General features: G+C 46.9%; 1 protein-coding gene across 1 annotated transcript in view; it reads right to left on the bottom strand.

Annotated features, from left to right (window-relative positions):
* LOC138299703 (dehydrogenase/reductase SDR family member 4-like) overlaps positions 1-20,212 on the bottom strand; it is a 244,332-nt gene that overhangs the window by 105,358 nt on the left and 118,762 nt on the right. The window contains exon 6 of the mRNA XM_069238200.1: positions 1,498-1,549. Within this exon, the coding sequence (XP_069094301.1) occupies positions 1,498-1,549 (52 nt within the window). The remainder of the gene's footprint in view (positions 1-1,497; positions 1,550-20,212) is intronic.

Raw genomic sequence — 20,212 nt, 5'->3', positions numbered from 1 at the left:
CCTGGCATGATCCATTCTGTTGTCGAGAGGGTGAGAAAAGTGTTTTTGGAAGAGAGTTGGTTTAGGGGCTGTGGTAAATGAGGACAAAAAAAATGGTGATCCTACAACAGATTCCTAGACTTGGAATTGGAATAGCCTGTAGAGATATTACTTGACACTGGAAATCCCCCATGGCCCCCCCACATAGTATGTGGCGAGTGGAGGTGGAGAAATGGGCATCCTAAAGTGGCAGTGCTGCTTGCAGAGGATTTTAGAGGGTTGTGGACAAACGTCATTGTGGACTTGTGGGTGGAGGTGGTGAACAACTAGGGAATACGAGGTCTAGGCACTACTTGAAGGAACAGGTGGCCTATACTCCCCAGGCCCCAAACCTGGGAATGGCTTAGCAAAGAAAAACAACAGTCAGATTAGTGGCATCCCTGGCACACACACGGGCGGGCCATGGCATCCCCGATATGACCTTGCATGGAGCCACCCTCCTGTGGGGTACCACAGCCCACTTCTATCTCCTAGATGTGGTATGGGAGCACATTAATAAATCTCTATGGCTAGCAAGGAAGTTACTACCGGACAAGATTTTCCTGTTGTTATTGGTTGTTTTTAATTTCTTAAATGACAACTTCGTATTTGGTGGAAATGAGTATGGTCCCACAAGTTAGTCTGAACGTAATATGTTGATCAATGTTACTGCTGATGCTCTGACATTAATCCCATATGATGATGATGGATACCGGTAATGACATTTGACGAGATGTGATGTGATGAATACTGAACCAAATTTGCAACATATGAATGTAAACATCTGCGTAATTTTTTTTTTTTTAAACCCAATAAAGAAATCTTTTTTGAAAAACAAAACAAAAAAGGTTTGATCCCATTTGTTACGGAAAGTGCATCCCGTGCTGTGGTTTCCCTGAGGGAATCAGGACTCTTGAGTCAGCCCTGCACAGTAGCTTCACAATCTTCGGGTACATTCTGGTTGTAGTTAAACACCAGGCACTGGGCTTATCAGGTTTCTGGAGCAAAAACCAGCTTCACTGGAGTTAATCCATGCATATTGCAGACCCTAACCTCCCGCCATCTGTCCTCCCCTCTGATGTACATGCTAAGACAGACAGCTTTGGAGAAAGCTGCTGTCCTGCAGTCATGCCAAACATGAGACAACTTCAAAAGATTCACATGTTTTTCTGGAATGAAGTGGCTCCTACAGCAGTAGATCTAATTTATTTTACACTCTCTCAAGTGACAGTAAAGGGATTCTGAGACCACTAATTGCCCAAGGAGCTGCAAGTCCTGCCTATTTTAGGTGGATTCATCCTATCCACATTGCAAACATTTCATGGTGAGTATGAACAAAGGTCTCACAAGATAGCCTTTTGAAGTGTTGTTGTTCATAGAACACGAAGCTGGTGAGAGTTTGTGGCTTCCACAGGTGATATAGGCTTCAAAGAGTTAACATCGCCCCCACAAGAACAAGGCTGATGAAAAAAGACTTACCAACAATGGATTGTAGGCAACTACGGAAGAGATGAACACGATGGACCCTCCCCTGGAACAAGAAAAGTCAACCAGGTTTCATTAAGGAGTGTGAGAAGATCATCAAAGATTGTCCAAGCAAACAGTTCATTTTGGCAATACCCCACCTTTTTGGCATACTGTTCCCTGTCTTGTACTGAAACTGGGAACTACACTCACTGCTGCTGGTGATCTTTTGCCCACTTCCCTATCCCTCAGGTAGTGTAGGCATGCTGACCAAAGTCAGCCTGGAAATCGTGTTCTCCAGCCTACCAGCAATACCCTCATTTCTGGAGGATAGTGGACAGTATCATGTGCTAATTGAGAAGTAGGGCAACTTATATTCCTTATCCCGCCATTCACTCTCCCCATCAAACCAGCTGGGAAATGTTAGAAGGGACTTGTAAAGAGAATGGATCCGATACACAGTCATTTTCTGCCATAAGCCTACGTTTATGGCTGAAAATGGCTCAGTTTATGCCTGTCAGGTATTCACAAAAAGATACTTAAAAAGTGTATATCTGGGATCTCTAACCTTTTATGTAATAAGAGCTACTTGTGTCCTCTGAAAATCATAACAAGCTACTAGTATTACTGGTGTGATAGTGACTACAACAGACAAATGGCCACCTCATGCAAGATTACCAGCAGTGATCATCTTAGTTCATCAGGCAGGAATGTCACCATTATTGTGAAAAAGCCATTAAGAATTTGAAATCCCTCAACATTGTACATACATGATATGCATAAATGCAATATCCCTGGCACCAAGTTAATAAGTATGGTAATAGGACTCTCCCCCCCCAACGCCTTTGGATCTATCACTCAAATATCAGCTTTACATCTATTTTGGGAATTCAATCATTATTTCCAAACCTCACCTTATGAGTTCTAAAACAAATACATACATTTTTGTCTTGAATACACATTTCAGTTTTGGGATACATATATTAATTCAACCAAGCATATCTACTTTTCATGGCTTTACATGGCCTTGTAGATATGGTAGATATGGAGTAAGGCAAGGCAGCGCAAGTCGCTGCATTGCCTTCTTTTGCGTCAGGAGGCATTTCCATGGGTGTTGCATGGATTTTGATGCATTCCCAGATGTACAGGGTTTTTTAAGCCTGTAAATGTGTCAAAAGCCTACGCCTCCCCAGGGGTGGCGTAAGAGTGACACAATTGGGAGAAATGTCTTTATTTCTCCATGTTTTTTCCTCTTTCTATGTTTATTGCATTCTGCCGCACACATAGAAGAGGGAAACCATCTCCATTGATTCTTTTTGTGCAGGAAGGTGTCCCTTCCTGCAAAAAAACAATCACCCCCACAACGCAGGCACCCTTACACCCCAGTGCAAAGGTGTCTGCGTTAGTGCATGACAGCAATTTGTGTGCCAGCGCAAGGGGAAAGGACAGAAATGCACCTTATCTTGTAGATGCGGCGCGCATCTGCTCTTTCCTTGTGGTACAGGGTGGCGCAGCAAGGTACTTGCTGCACCTCCCTGTGCCAGGGGCCTTGTAAATATGGCCCTTACTGTATATACATTTAAACCAAAATTGTGCACAATTACACCACAGTAAATAACCCCCATGCAACAGGGGCAATTGGCAACGAGTTTGTAAACTCCCACAAACTCAAGAGTTAGTCGATAGTCATAGACTCATTGCACATTTTTTCCTTCAGTGGAAAAGACGAGATCTTTATTCCAGCAATCCTCCTTGTAATAAAAAATAGAAAAAATATAGGCAAATGGCGCATTTTAAAGCAAAATGAATATAGTGAGAAAGCAAGATGTATAAAACAATGGAAAAGTATAGTATTGAAATGATAAACACATAAAAAATTGCCCCATATCTTACTTCCTTATGATTTTGTAATATGTTTATTTCGGATGAATAAATCCATAAAATACAATAAAAACATCAAGGGACATACATCATACTAGATAAAATACACAGATTCAGCAGAGCATGCACAGCGCCAACTTCAGCTAAATAAACTCATGCTAAAAAAAAAAAAAAATCATAATAAAATATCAAGACAGCAAGAGAAGTTATTAAAATAAGGTAAAGTGCAAGTGCCAATGACAGTTGCAGGATGTTTTACAAACCGTGCCATTGGTCGACTGACAATAGGTGTGAACCCTTACTTGGTACAGATAATAGGATTGCAGATCAGCCAAGCAGCATGTACAAATCTTGAAATTGCTACAACAATCACTTCTATAGTATCTTTCTGAAGTATATGGAGAGCAGAAACAACCTTGGTAAATCCAAGGAGTTTACATAATCGTATAAGCCATTTTTCCATAGCCATTTGTGCCTATAAGCAGGTCAGAAAAAAGCAGAGGTTTCAACAGTTGTAATGCATAAGGGGCACATATTGCTGCTGCAATATTTATCACCCCACTTGGCACAGTATCTATTAAAAAAACACTCCATATCTCCATTTTATTTACAGTTGCAGGGAGAGACCACCTAGAATAACACCAAGCAGAGTTTCATATCCTGGAGCAAACTTTAAATCTGGAAACGCATCAATTAGGCTCCCTGTTCTTACACCTTTCAATTCACGCAGCCGGAGATATTCTTTTAAGCGACCTTTAACCTCAGTATGTGAGCTTGACAAGGCCTATTCCTGGGTATCCCAAAGAGAGGACAGGCCAGTCTCAGCGTAAGGCTTTGATGTGTGCAAACCAGGGGATCTTTTCCAAGACCTGGCTTCCCAAGAGAGCCCTAATAGTAATTCTAAAGGAAGCCAGTTCAACTGTGGACCAAAGCCTGTGCCAATACAAAATGGGTCTAGACATTACAAATAAGTTAACCGGATAGATGCCAATGTACATAAATTGGGGATGACAAGAGGCACTCTGTGGGAGGTTAAGAAGACTCCTAACAAACTTATTTTCTGCTTTCACAAGATCATCAACCCTTGCATAACCCCAGAATACAGCACCATATAGTATTGATGATTTGGTTTTTGTATTGTAGATTTCCACAGCCAGATTAGAAGACAATGACTGTGTCTTTTTACACATCTTTTACAGTGCCCCTGTCTCTTGCAGAAGTTTCAGCAAGCTTTTCCCAATATGTATGTGCCAACCCATCTTATGAGAAATGCAAACCGCCAAATATACAAACTCCAGAACTTTCTCCAGAGTAACACCCTTGACCAAGATGTTTGTCTTCCCTGAGTTGTATGTGTGTAAGTCCATTTACTGGCACTAAACTCGAGGCCCCGGGCACTGAAAAAAACTAAAAAGTGGTCAACAACTGTCTGTAGTCCACACAGGTTTTGGGGATTAAAAGGGTATCATCAGAAAAAAGCAATGAGAAGATTTTCTGGAGGCCCAATTACCAGGAAAAGTCACGCTCCTTCATCAGGTCATTCATATGTAGGGAAAATAAAGTTAGAGCCAGAACACATCAGTTGTGAACACCAGTCCAGTTCTTAAAAGAGTCAATGAGCACACCGTTGTCTCCATACCTAAGATGTAGCCTGACAAGTACCGTTAGACTATTTGGAGGAACACCCTTTTGTTTTAAGACCTCCCTCAATTTGGCTCTTGGAATATTGTCAAAGGCTGAGATTAAATCAACAAAGACCACATAGAAGAGGCCTTTGTCCAGGATAACAGTTTTCCAGTGTATGCAGCAAACAATTTGGTAAATTGTGCTAACTTTAGACCTGAAACTGCCTACATATCTGAGAGAATGTTATTATCTCATATCCACTCAACCAATTTCCTAAAACAAGACAAGAAAACAATTTCTGGTCAACATCTAACAGATCAACCCGTAGGGTGCCCTGGACGAGCTGGTCTAACCCTCGGCCACGGTCGCCGTGTGCTGGGGGAGAGACCAGCTCGTCCTGCACCCGGCCCACGGGGTGAGTGCTAGCACTCCCCCCATGAGCCTAGGGGAAGGGATGGAAGGGGAATTGCTTCCCCTTCCATGCCCGATGCAACCTCCACCCCCCACAGTGACGTCTGATGACTTCAGCTCGCAAATCGCATGCTGACCTCATCAGAGGTCACCTCAGATCGCACTGAAAAATGTGCTTCCAGCGCGATCTGGAAGAGAAATGCAGAGCATTTCTCTTCTGACTGGGAGGTGGGGGTGGGGGAGGCATCAAAGGAAAGGAAAGGCCTTTCCTTTCACGATCGGGCAGCAGTAATGCCCACTAGACACCAGGGATGATTTTTTAAATATATATGAATGAGGGGAATGGCCCCTTGGGAAAGGGTCGCTCCCTAGGGGAGCAATTTTTTTTAAGGCCTTTTCTGCCCCCCTTAAGGGCAGATTGGCCTACTGTAATTAGGCCGATCTGCCCCCGGGGGCAGCAGAAACCATAAGACGTCAGGGATTGTTTTTTTTTTTTTTTTTTTTGCAGGAGGGGAGCGACCCCTTAGGCAAGGGTCGCTCCCCTGGGGGCAAATTGTTTTTAGCTCCTTGGGCAAGGGTCGCTTCCCATAGGGGCACATTACTGTTGGCCACATCTGCCCCCCTTAGGTGCGGATCGGCTTATTTTATTTGTTTTTAAAAGAGGGTGGGAGTATGGCCATACCCCCACCCCAAATAAATGGGGCCAAATTTGTTCTGCCCACTGGTGGGCAGATGGGGCAATTGCCCCCAATTCACTACCCGGGGGGGTAGGGGGGGAAGAAAACCTACTAGATGCCGGGGATTAGAAAGAAAATGAAAAAACTAATGGGGTGGTGGCTACCAACCATGGTTATGCCCCCACCCCAACTGAACGGGGTAACAGTCTTTCAGCTCTCCCCCCCACACTAAAACATCTTATCCCATGGCAAGCAAGAGGACATTTGATTATTTTGGGTTTTGGTTTTACATTTGGGCCATGACAGCTTGTCTATCTCTCAAAATCGTCCCACTAGGAATGGTGAGGGCTGCACTTTTCGGGCTTTGGGACGCTGCCATGAAAAAAATCTAGGAGACCTAGACACATCTGAAAACCTAAGCATCTGGGTGAGTCCAGGGTGGTGTGCTTCACATGTACCCTGCACCATTTTATTACCGACAATGCCCTGCAAACCTCCAACTTTGCTGGAAATCACACATTTTTCCCACATTTTTGTGATGAACCTTCCAGAATCTGCATGAATCCACAAAATTCCTACCACCCAGCATTGTCTCATCTATACCGATAAAAATTCTGCCCCACTTGTCAGCCTAAAAATGATTTTTTTCCAACTGCCCTTTTGGACCCGCTTTGGTTTCTCCTCATTTTTTACTTTTTTTTTTGGCTCTTCCCTGTCACAGGCACTTGGCCCACCTACACAAGTGAGGTATCATTTTTACCGGGAGACTGAGGGGAATGTTGGGTGGTAGGCAATTTGCGACAGTGTGGTGATCCACACAAAAATGTAGAAAAAATGTTATTTTTTAGCTAAATTTGAGGTTTGCTGAAGATTCGGGGTAAGAAAAACACTGGGGGATCCACGCAAGTCACACCTCCCTGGACTCCCTCGGGTGTCTAGTTTTCATAAATGTTTGGGTTTGGCAGGTTTCCCTATATGGCTGCTGAGCCCAGGTCCAAAAACACAGGTGCCCCCCACCCCCTAAAACAGGTAACTTTGTATTTGAAATTTTTGATGTGTCCACATAGGCCCTCATTACGATGCTGGAGGTCAGTGATAAAGTGGTGGTAATTCCACCAACAGGCTGGCGGTAACTACTGCCAAATTATGACCATGGCGGAAAGATCGCCGAAATTCAGCCAATGTTTCACACCGACCGCCAGGGTGGAAACAACAGGCACCACGGCGGTAGCAGCCCACAGCCAGACGGAAGTCAAAGTTCCGCCCACCATATTACAACCACACAATCCGCCACCTTTTTCAGGGCAGTACCAACAACACCAAAAGCCTTAGGGAAACAGACTTTAAAAGTGAAAGGACTCACCATTGGAGACACAGGGAAGAACCACGCTGCCATGGAACCCGAACTGAATGTTTTTCCGATGATTTTCTACGTTCTGCTCCACCACGAACACCAACGCCTGCGAAGACGACGGCGGTGAGAACAGCCGCCTAGCACACAAGGGAGGGGGGGAGGAAAAAGAGAGTGACACACACACATACACAACACACACCCCCCACACACACACCATACACACAACCAGCTGCCCAAGAAAACAAGTCAATCCCCCTATATCGGCAGAAAAATGCAAGGACAAAATGGTTTTGCCAAAGTGTTTGTAATAAGATCAACACAGTGGAAATAATAATTTAGGCAATATAACATATATATATATATATATATATATATATATATATATATATATATATATATATATATATATATATATATATATACATGTATATACAAATTTACAGAACGAGGGACACAGCCCAATCCTCATTTTGCGCACATGGCCGCAGGCAAAAATCCAAGGCCCCACTTGTCACCTGCTTCAACAGGGAGAGAGCACTGCAGGGGCATCAGTTGGTAAATAGGCAGGCACCTAAGGTAGACGGGGTGGGTGCACCTCAGACAGGAGCTGAAACAAGACCACTGGTTCTGGAGGGGGCAACATGCCCTGTGCTTGATCCTGGGGAGTGATGGGCCACTGTCTCTCGAGTGTGTGTCTTGCCCACTGGTTCTTGCGAGCAGTGGCGTAGCGTGGGGGGTGCAGGGGGGGCCGGCCGCACCGGGCGCAACAGACTCGAGTGCCAAAATCCATGGGTTAGGGGGTGCAAATTACTTGCCTTGCCCCGGGTTAGGGGGCGCAAATTACTTGCCTTGCCCCGGGTGCTGACAACCCACGCTACGCCACTGCTTGCAAGGGCCAACATGCCCTGTGCTTGATCCTGGGGAGTGATGGGCCACAGTCTCTCGAGTGGGTGTCTTGCCCACTGGTTCCGGAGGGGACAACATGCCCTGTGCATGATCCTGGGGAGTGATGGGCCACAGTCTCTCGAGTGGGTGCCTTGCCCACTGGTTCTGGAGGGGGCAACATGCCCTGTACTTGATCCTGGGGAGTGATGGGCCACAGCCTCTCGAGTGGGTGTCTTGCCCACTGGTTCTGGAGGGGGCAACATGCCCTGTGCTTGATCCTGGGGAGTGCAGGGTCACAGTCTCTCGAGTGGGTGTCTTGACCACTCGTTCTGGAGGCGGCAGCCCGCACAGCAGCCCATGGATGCAGGATTACATTGCGTCCGCCAGCGGTGACGGCTGCACTGTGGTGGTGCTGCTGGTGGTGGGAGGCTCCTGCATATCCCCTGCACCCTCGGACGGATGCACTGTGGTGGTCCTGCTGGTGGTGGGAGGCTCCTGCACATCCCCTGCACCCTCAGACGGCTGCACTGTGGTGATGCTGCTGGTGGTGGGAGGCTCCTGCACATCCCCTGTACCCTCGGATAGATACACAACCATGGTTGGTGGTGAGGGCTCTGTCACAGCTGGTGCAGGCTTCTTGGCCTTCCTGGCCTTCCTGCCTGCTGATGCATTTAGGGTGGCAGGGGCAGGCTCCTTGCCCTTCTTGCCTGCTGGGGGAGGCTCCTTCCCCTTTAGGCTGGCTGGTGAAGGCTCCTTCCCCTCCAGTAAATGTGGCCTGGATCCCTTTCCACCAGAAGTGGGTGCAGATGGAACTGGCCCCGTGGACTGTGTGGCTGATGTGCTTGGCTGGGTTTGTGATACCTTGGCCATACGTGCAGGACAGGGGAGGGGGGTAGAGAAGAAGTCAATGGTGGATAAGAAAAGTTTTTTAGTGACATTTGGGCGGGAAGGAATGGGATTGGCGGATGAGGGAGTAATCGTTGGAGGTGTTTGTCTGCTGGATTTGGGTGCAGGTACATGGGCTGTATGCTGTTGTGAGGTGGATTGCTGTTGGGTGTCTGAGTGCTTATGTTTGCATACTTTAGGAGGGGGGACAGATACAGTGGGAGAGGACACAGGGGACATGTGCATGGATGTTGAGGAGGTGTCTGCCTGTGAGGTGTGTGTTCTGCTTGGTGTGTTGATGATGCTGGTAGTAGATGATGATGTAGTGCATGCCGGTGTGAGTGTGGACGTAACTAGGTGGGAGGAGGAGGAGGAGGAAGAGGGAGAGAGAGTGGAAATAGTGTATGTTGTTGTGTGGTGTCAACTGGATGGTGCTTGTGTTTGCCTGTGACACTCTTGGGTGTTGTCTTGTGTGCATGCTCGTCTGTATGTGTGCCTGGGATGGGTTGGGGTTGAGGAGAATGGGACTGGGCAGTGGAAGTTGGAGAGGGGAGGGTAGAAACACGGACAATAGCTGCCATCAGAGAGGAGACCAGAGCCTGAATTGATCTCTGTTGGGCCGCCAATCCAGTGTGAATGCCCTCCAGGAACGCATTAGATTGTTGCATCTGGGCTGCCAGCCTCTGGATGGCGTTCACATTGGTTGACTGCCCTACCAAGATTGATCTCAGGAGGTCAATAGCCTCCTCACTCAGGGCAGCAGGGCTCACTGGGGCAGGGCCTTAGGTGCCTGGGGCGAAGGAGATGCCCACCCTCCTGGGTGAGCAGGCACGGGCAACTCGATTAGGGGCTCCTGGGAGGCTGGTGTTGGTACAGGGGTAGCGGCTGTAGCTGGGGTGGTCTCAGAAGTGTCCGCCACCACTGGGGAGCTTCCATCAGAGGAGGTATCTGTGTCTGAAGCATCCCCTCCAGTCTCTGCCTTGGTGCTCCCCTCGCCCTCTGTTCCACTGGTGCCCTCACCGTCGGTGGACTCTGCCTCCTGGGTCCTGTGGATGGAGCTCCCTCCGTCGCTGGTGCCTCTGCTTCTCCGCCAGATGATGCTAATGCTCATAAGAACAGGATGACAAAACAAGAAAGGGGGGGAAGAGACAAAGGATACACTGGGTCAATGGCTGCACCAACACCACCGTTGGCGTACACAGCACACTCACACACAGGGAACAGGCCTACGCACTATGCATTGCACTACCAGTGATACTGCTAGCCACCAAGGCATGGGGAGGGGAACACACAGGCAATTGCAGCACACCTGGGACCCACACAGCCCTGACCAGTAGGGGATGCCTACCTGCTAGGTAGCAGGATTATCCCTTCAGAACCCTAGCCACCAGGGGACCTATGCTGCAATGTCAGGCCTGGCCTAGGGGCACCCACTGACATACATCCACCACCAGGATACCACCCTACCATGCGTGAGTTGTAATGATGGGCACTGTACTCATCCTCTTGTGGCTGCTGTGATGCCCTCAAGCACCCATCCAGCTCTGGATAGACCACCGCCAGTATGCGGGCCATCGGGGGGGTCAGGGTTCAACGGGCACCCCTTCCTCGTTGGGAGGCCATCCCCAGCTGGGCCTCCGCCATCTTCCATGCCCAGCGTCTCAGGTCCGTCCACCATTTGCAACAGTGGGTGCTCCGCCTGCCATAGACCCCAAGGTCTGCACCTCCTTGGCGATGGCACGCCATACACCTTTCATTTGATGGGCGCTGATCTACAGAGGCAATACACACAGGAAAATACCATTAGACAAACAGTCCAGCCTATTGCACATATGGCCCACCATACCCATTCCCATTCCCATCACCATTGGCACACACATGGCCCAGCACACAACCTGTACACCGCCAAGAGGACATCCACCCATCCCCCTTACACGAGGCCTTCACACACACCACTCCATGCATCCATGCCACATGCATCGTGCCCACAGTGTACCCACCTGTTGGTCTGGAGGCCCATACAGCAGTCCTCACTGGGATAGGACCCAATCCACCAGTCTCTCCAACTCCTCCGAAGTAAAGGCTGGTGCCCTTTCCCCGGTCAGACGTGCCATGGTAGGTTCCAGACACAGGTCACAGCAACACATGCAGTGTAGGTCCTCTCCTATGGAAGGTCAGGTAGCAAGTAAGGAATATGATAGAAAATGGCGGTCACGTGGGGCATACCGTCACCGCCGGCGTAGATCACCATTTGCCACTGTAACCCATAGGGCCCAATGTTAACCAATGAGGAGTTGCACGGCGGTTCCCGACCGCCTCCCACAACGGCGCACAACGGCAGTGGAATTACCTCACTTTCACTTGCCCCTCCACACAGGACAGGCAGACGCCATTTCATGGGGAGGGGCAGACCTCTGGAATAATGCTGCGTCACAAGAGATATTAGCACATACTGGACAAATCACACTGACCCATTACATGTTTACAGGATGCAAACTACTGTTGTAGCTCCATTGTTCAGTTTGTAACCAGCTCCTCACTCTTTTGTCCCATAGATTCCTACTGCTGCAGATGACTAAGAGATGGAGACATACCCCTATGTACAGAGTGCTGGTGGACTTGGCAACACTGGAGGACAGGCACATTAGCCTCACCTATAGACTTGACAGGGCCACAATCACAGAGCTGTGTGCCCAACTGGAGCCTGACCTGATATCTGCTGTCCGTCACCCCACTGGGATTCCCCCTCTTGTGCAAGTGCCATCAGTACTCAATTTCCTGGCAACTGGTTCTTTCCAAGTGACAGTGGGCTTGGCAGCACGAATGTCACAGCCAGTGTTCTCAGTAGTCCTGACAAGAGTGTAATCTGCCCTGACAAAGCACATGTGCAGCTACATTGTTTTCCCCCAGGTTGAAGATTTGGCCACAGTGAACGCCGAGTTTTGTGCAATGGGACATATCCCCAACATAATTGGGGCGATTGATGGAACACATATTGCATTTTTCCCCCCTGGCAGAATGAACAGGTGTTCAGGAATCGTAAGAGTTTCCACTCCATGAATGTTCAGATGGTGTGCTTGGCGGATCAATACATCTCCTGCGTCAATGCTAAGTACCCTGGGTTGGTGCTTGATGCCTTTGTCATGAGGAATAGCAGCAACCCAAATGTGATGGGCCAACTACAGAGGCACAGGGTGTGGCTAATAGGTGAGCCCTGGTTCCCACCCAGTATATGTTGTCTCTCAATATTTGCAGGTGACTGGTTACCCAAACCTATCATGGCTGCTGACCCCTGTGAGGAATGCCAGGACAAGGGCAGAAGAACGTTATGGCACATGGGTGAACCAGAATAAGCATTGAAAGGACCTTTGGCCTCCTGAAGGCCAGGTTCCGGTGCCTCCATCTAACAGGTGGATCCCTGTGCTACTCACCCAAGAAGGTCTGCCAGTTAGTAGTGGAATGCTGCATGCTGCATGTTGCATAACCCTGCCCACAGATACCATGTCCCATTTCTGCAGGAAGAGGAGGCTAGAGATGCCCGTGTGCAAGCAGTAGACCCTGTGGACAGTGAGGATGAGGAGGCAGAGGATGAGGATGAGGACAACAGAACATCTGTGATCCGTCAATACTTCCAATGACAAACAGGTAGGACAGTGTAACTTTACATTTCAATGACTTTGGTTGTAATCTGTGTGGCAATGGCATGCTGATATTTACCTCTTCTATGCCCACTTACTGTTCCCTCTGGCAATTCATTTTGCAGATGTTGGAGACCTGACATATACCCCTGGTGTGATCACTACAGCCAGCTACAGGTCATTAATCTATGCTCATTCTCTATACAGTTAATTTGCAATGTTTGTACCTGTTTCAATGAATACATATTTGCTATACATGACATACTCCAAATGTTTTTTTTCAAAGGGTGTTTATAGAAGTGCTAGCATATAGGGTGAAAGTACAATGGGATAGAATGATGATGGAGGAAAGTCTAGGGTATTGTTCCAGTCTGTTTGTAACACAAGTGCATTGTCCAAAGGGGACATAGGAAGGGGAGCAATGGCAGTTCAAGGTGGACAGGGTGACTCAGTGGGACACAAGGGTGACAATCAGGAGAGTCTCATTTCCTGGCGGTGGTCTTGGCAAGTGTCTCTGGCTTCTGTCTGGATCGCAGGGAACGTTTGCAGGGTGGTTCACCTTCTGCAGGGGAAGGGGTGCTGGTGGCCTGTGAGTCCTGTGGCGGGGCCTTCTGGCCACTAGCGGCAGCGGAGGTGGAAGGCTGTTCAGATGTCTGGATAGTGGCAGGGGCCCGCTGGTGTGAGACTGCCTCCCTCATAATGTTGGCCTTGTCTGCCAGCACCCCTGCCATGGAGATCAGGGTGTTGTTGATGGTCTGCAAGTCCTCCCTGATCCCCTAGTACTGTCCCTCCTGCAGCCGCCTGTTCTCCTGCACGTTGTCCAGGATCTGGCCCATCGTGTCCTGGGAATGTTGATAGGCTCCGAGGATCTCAGAGAGTGCCTCCTGGAGAGTCCGTTCCCTGCGCCTGTCCTCCCCCTGGCGCACAGCAGTCCTCCCGGTGTCCCTGGTGGCCTGTGCCTGTGTCCCCTGAACCGTGTGCCCACTGCCACTGACCCAGGACCCTGATTGTCTTGGGGGCGAAGTGTGCCCTGGGGTCCCTGTAGAGGTGGACACACTGCTGATTGACGTGTCCTGGGGACAGAGGTATGGGTACGCTGGGTGGCTGCTGTGGTGGTGTTTCCTGATGGGGGGGGGGGCTCTGTGCTGGTGTGTGACTGGGCCTGGGGAACCGGCCGTCCAGTGGTCCCTGATGGGCCAGGTAGGTCATCCAGATCCTGAAGACCAGGGTTACTGTCATCACTGTGGGCCTCTTCAGTTGGGGGACTGGATAGTGCTGGCACCTCCTCTCCGCTGACTTTGGCTGGTGTACCTTTGGGGATGTAAATAATGTGTTATGGTTTCTGTGTCTGACATATTGTAAAGCCGTGGCTTCCCCTCTATGGTTGGATTTTCCCTGCCAGCTTTCACTTGTGTAAGTTAGTGTATGGTGGGATAGTTAATTCTCTATACTGTGCATGCTTTAGTGATGAGTGTCGATGCAGGGCTGTGAGGGGTGTCCATGCATTGGTACAGCATGCAGGGCTTGGCATTGGGATGAGTGAGTTGTGATGGCGGAGTGTGTGGGATGTAGTGGAGTGATGGGAGTGAGGGTGAGGGTGTTGGAGTGTAGCTTTTTTATTCAATATTAACATGAAAAGCCTGCAAAATAATGTATAATGAAGCTGCATAGAAAACGTGATAGAAAAAAATTAATGTGCACGTTTGAAATGTGCACACGTGGAGTGGCCACCAATGTATACGATGATTAATTAAATTGACTAATAATGAATAAATAATGTGCTCATGTATGATTTTATACTAACATTATGAATTTTCTATTGAGGTTTTGCTAAGTTAATCACTAGGCCTTATTCAGCAAGGGTCTAAGCCTAGCTGCCTGGTCTCATATTAAATGTGTTTTTCTAACGTGCAATGTGCTGTCTTCCTGAAGGACATGGAACTGTACTTTTCCAGAAGCTAGAGATATGTGTGTAACCGTAGTAAATTCTTTCTCATGAGGCCGACTTGCTCAAGGAGACGTTCTTGCCGAATGCAACAGTGTAATTGGCAACAGGTACAAGGTCGCCTAAACTGGTAAAGACAATGGAACTACTGACTGGAGCGGGGAGTGTAACTTTTCTTACCTGATATTCTACCCGTTGAAGACGTAAATCACAGGAGCCAATAAACTGCATGAGAACTGTCTTAAGTGAAAATTATAGTAAGGTGATCAACAAATTATATGACAGAGATAACGATGCACCAAACATTGACCAACTGGAAATTAGAGACTTGTCTCGCAAATTCAATTTAACGACGTGTCACAAGAAGAAACCAGCCATTACTTAGCCTTTACGTGCATTTTACGATATTCTGCTTTAAGACTTTGCTGTTTGATACTTTAAACCATCCTCACCTTTCCTGCCTTGCCCGATACTTGCTTCTCCTCCTTAGGAGGGAAGAATTCCTTCTGCCCGACCTCGTTAAGACTTTGCTGTTCTATCCTGGCTGATGGCGAATGAAAAGCTGTCCTGAGGATGAAGACTGACTCTGTATGCTGACCCATTACGGTGGGTAACTATATGATGATAAATTGTAATTATCTGTTTGCCTTTCCTTTCTAGGTACCAACTGCTCTTTTGACAGAGGCCATAGTTAGATGTTTTCCAAATTTATGTTGCTAAATTGTTTCGCATGAAGCCCAACATGCTGATGCTAATTAAAGGGCAGTTAAGGAGTTCACTAATTGGATGCAAATAGACAAATGACTGGATCTTTGCTTTGTTAAATAACGTGCTAATGATACTCTGCTAAAGTTTATTCATGTTGACGTTGTGCTTTGTTCTAATGTTCGTGATTTTTGCTTTGATAAAGTCTTATTCAAGTTGCCATATTGTTACTTTGTTAATGTGTTTGTTGGTATTGAGACTAATGAATTTGCTAGTAGAGTGTAACAAATAGGGAATAATTATCTTCAATCTTACTAAATGTTGTGTGGTTATTCATGTCTGAATGGTCATGGTGTGTCTCGATCTTCTATCCATGTCATTAACTAATTTGATTGATTTGTTATTGTGAATATTGCTGAAGTCATTGATTCATTGATTGCAATGAAGAATAGAGATCTCGTTTTAAGGTGTCTCCAATAAGGGCCAAAAGATTCATTGGCCTAAAACGAGTCCCCGTGTAAGTAAAGTACCTAGGTCGGGACACGTTATCAGTTCTGGTAGCAGAGGATGGTTTCGGCCCTTTGGGGCCCTAAGACGAGGGACCATTGTTTTAGAGTTGTTTTTGCGATAATGCAGATTGGAAGGATGATGTTCCCCTAAGTCCCAGATGACTTTCCCGGGACTCTGGAGCCTGCCAAAGTGAGTGAGTATGTTCTCGGCGTTCTAGTGATGGAGTGAGTGGCGTAGGGTTTGCGCTTGCACAGCTTATGCATACCGCAGGTGAGTTGTGAGGTTTGTAAGGATTTGTAGGCCAGGAAATGTTTTAGTAGGAGTGTGTGTACTCCACAGTATGAGAGTAAGGAAGTCGGCGAACTTCATGTGAGTGTGGCGCTTTGTGCTCAAAGATTGTCCACGTGATTGTTGGTGATGTACGGACTCTGCGTGGTCTAAGACTCCGGAGTATATTGATAAGTGTATGAGACACTTGGTTTATGTTGTAATTTGCGCGGTTTAATAGGTCAATCGGACGTGGTTGACGATTCGAGTTGATTCAAAAGTGAGTGAATGAAAACTTCGATGGAGATTTGGTGAGTTCTAAAGTGTACTAGAATGAACCATTGATAAGTCAAGAGTAGAATTTGCGGGTCAAATTTTGCTTGCGAGTGCCGGGATCTGAGAAGCAGAGAGTAGCGGGAGATGCTTCAAGTGAAATCTCTGTAAAGTTCTGAAGCGATTGTGTTACCCTTCCCAGCAAATTTGAGTTTTGTTAGTGCTCGCAATATATTGCTTTAGTTTTGTGTGAATCGAGAGTGAGGGAGACAAGCCGCAAGACTTTGTCAGCCACAGTGTGTGTGAGTGTGACATCATTGGAGCCACGCTGGGATAGGTCAATTAGTGGGAAGGGTCACGCACGGATTGGCAGCCGTCCGTGAGAGGCAATTGGGCGAGAAGGTAGGCGAAGGGTGTTCTGGGAATTAAAGTCACTTCCTGATTCAATTATAAACAAAATAAAAGATGCAAAAATGAAGTTCTTCAAGGCTCTAAGGAGCGCTTTGATGGGAGATGTGTACATTACTGCGAGTGTTGGAGAGCCTACACCGCCAGAGGATACTTCGGCTTATGCCGTAATGGAGGAGAAGGGAGTCGCGCCACATCTTTGGCTAAAGCAATGGTGCAAATTAACAGAGAAAGATGGGTGTTTGGCGTTCCCAGTGAATGGGTCGTTCAATATAGGGATCTTAGAGAATTTGCGGAAGGCATTAAATGAGCAAAAGCCGCCTCCGAGGCCAGCACAGTTTGAGGCGGTAGCAATTTGGGAACTGATGGCCATACGACAACGGCAAAAAACAATTGAGAGGAGAATGAGGAAAGCAGAAAAGACACTAGCGGAGGCTAGATCGGATAGTGAACACAGAATGTGGAGAAGGAAGATAATAGACGGATTCACAATGTTTCCGGCAATAACTCAGGAACTCAGGAAGCCGACACGCAGGGAAGAAAGGCCACTTGTAAAACGGATAAGGGTTCTAGCAAGGAAAAGGACACTAAAAGGTCTTGGGCAGATGCAGGTGACTCAGATGATGATGAGTTTCTCGATCAGTTGTAACATGATTGTCCACCCCCATATGCAATGGATGGCAATAGACCAAGTACTAGTGCAGGTCCTGTAAATTCAACACAGAGTCAGCGAACAGCGAATACAACACAGGTAAATACAGTTGCGACACCAGCTCCAGTACAGAATAGTGTCAGTGTGTCTACTGCTCCAGAGATAGCTATGCTATTCAAATCTTCTATGATAGCCACATAAGAGAATACTAAGTCGTGGTTGGAGTAAAAAAATAAAATAAAAATATTGCACTTCTTCTTGGTTATAGAAACGTGTTAGTAGCAAACTACAGCTTATCCCATAGGTTAGGGGCAAACTATGGTAGGTAACTCCCTCTTGTACTGAAACAGGAATTTGTGTACACACATAACAAGCTTTTGCATCCATAGTGTCTTCATGCTCACTCAGCAAGCGATAGAAAACATTAGTAGAAAGTTCCCCCTTTGTGTTACTTTCCTCATGCAAATACTTTGCATCTTGCTCAAACCTCTCCCAAGGTGTTAGTGTAGCAGTTTCAGGAATTGTAGCATTGTTAGTTTCATTCTCATCCATCAATCGCATTTCCACAAACAAAGCTACAGTGAATATCACACATACAACACCCAAAGCAACACCCAAATATTTACAACGCTTACTCCCCTCATTATCATCTCCTGTGCTAGGCATGATCTGTAAAGAATCAGAAAGTAGAATGCTATAAGTGTAAACAACAAACCAACTGAGGATGGTTAAAGCTTTTTTATTTTTATTTTTCTCCAGCAAAGCTAGGCAAAGTCTTTCTTTAGCAGGTATTTACAGCTTTCTCATTTACTCCCAGGATCCTTGTCAATTCGGTTAGCAGCTTGTCACAATCTTTAAAAAAAAAGTCAATTCAGGTTAACAGTGTCACATCCAGTAACTTATCAGTCTCTTTTCTCAGGTTTCCTTTAATTCAATTTTAACTTAACACAGTCTCTTTTCTTTGTAGCCAAACTCTGGTACCATAGTATTGACCTGGGACTTCTTGATCAAAACAGAATGCCAGGAATTCTTGTTGCCACTCAGCTGATGTTGCGTATGCCCATTTAGGACCTGCGTACCTTCTGTTTGCTATTCTCTTCCTTTTCAACTTACGGTCACCCTGTAGTTCCCCTTCGCTGAAGTCTTCTTTCCTTGTTGTATCGACCTCTTCTTCAATTGTCTCATCAATGAACACTTTTCCTTTTGTCACTTGCGACTCTGGCCACTTGTCTCCCTTTAAAGTCCCTCTGTTGTCAGACTTTCCATGTGGCAGCTCAATGCCATCCTCTTGTTCTGTTGTGTTTTCTTGTGTCAGACCTGCAATAGGCTCAGGAGGAGTCCAGGCACTCTGACTTTCTTCCACCTCAACTCCTTCACCGTCTGGGTCTGTCAGGGGCTCAACTTCAAACCCATGTCCATCTGCTTCTGGGAGAAACTCTCTTTGAGTCAGTCCTCCTGGCGCCTCAGTTGAGATAGGCTCACCGTCACCCCTCCGGATCTCGTTTGCTGTTTGAGTGACCAAGCCGTCCTCAACGGGCTCTCCTTCTGTCTCAGTTCCCCTTTGATTACTCTCCGGCCCTGAGACTTCCCTTTCTGGAGTGGTTATTTTCGACATTTCAATTTCCTCATCCGTTGGACATGTCACCTTTTCCGTGTGACTGGCATGGATCCAGTTTGGAATTCCTGCACACTTCACAGGAGTAGTAGTTGTCAATATTACTTGGCATGGCCCCTTCCAACGTCGTTTCAAACACGACTTCCTCACGTGTTTCTTGATGACAACCCAGTCACCAGCTTTCAGGCTGTGACCTGGATCACTTATCGATGGCAATGTGGTGGCTTCCACCTGGTGAGAAAAAGAGCGGACCACGTCAGCCAGACCCTTGCAGTAGTCCAACACCATATCATTCGTGATATTCACAAGAGCCTTTGCAGGCACCGCGGGCAGTCTCATAGCTCGGCCCATGAGAATTTCATGAGGAGACAGTCCTGTTTTCTTGTTGGGTGTGTTTCTCATGGACATTAGCACTAAGGGCAACGCATCAGGCCATTTCAAATTTGTAGCTGCACACATTTTCGCCATTCTCGACTTCAGAGTACCATTCATCTGTTCCACTAATCCTGATGCTTCAGCACAGTAACTACAATGCAACTTCTGTTCAATATTCAATGCTGCACACAAGAGCTTAACCACCTCATTGTTGAAGTGACTTTCTCTATCTGATTCTAAAGAGATCTGAAACCCAAAACGTGGAATCAATTAACTAAGCAGCAACTTCGCTACTGTTAGACTGTCATTTCTGCGTGTAGGTTAAGCTTCAATCCAGTGACTAAAGATGCACACAATCACCAGCACGTATCTCAAACCTCCACACACAGCCATCTCAATAAAATCCAATTGTATTCTGCTAAAGGAACTCCTGCTCTCCTAATGTTGCTCAAATTTACCACTGTCCCTTTCCCCGCATTCATCTGAGCTTTCCGGGATCCAACATTGATTTCACACCCATTTCTGTCACTAATTGGAAGGAGGCTAAAAGCACAAAAAATAGTCAAAATGGGGTATGTCCTAGTAAAATGCCAAAATCATGTTAAAAAATTTGGTTTTCTGAT

Source organism: Pleurodeles waltl, chromosome 6 (assembly GCF_031143425.1).
Source record: "Pleurodeles waltl isolate 20211129_DDA chromosome 6, aPleWal1.hap1.20221129, whole genome shotgun sequence".
NCBI classification, from domain to species: Eukaryota; Metazoa; Chordata; class Amphibia; order Caudata; family Salamandridae; genus Pleurodeles; species Pleurodeles waltl.
The sequence above is the reverse complement of the archived record's forward strand: the minus strand, read 5'-3'. Positions and strand labels throughout refer to the sequence as shown.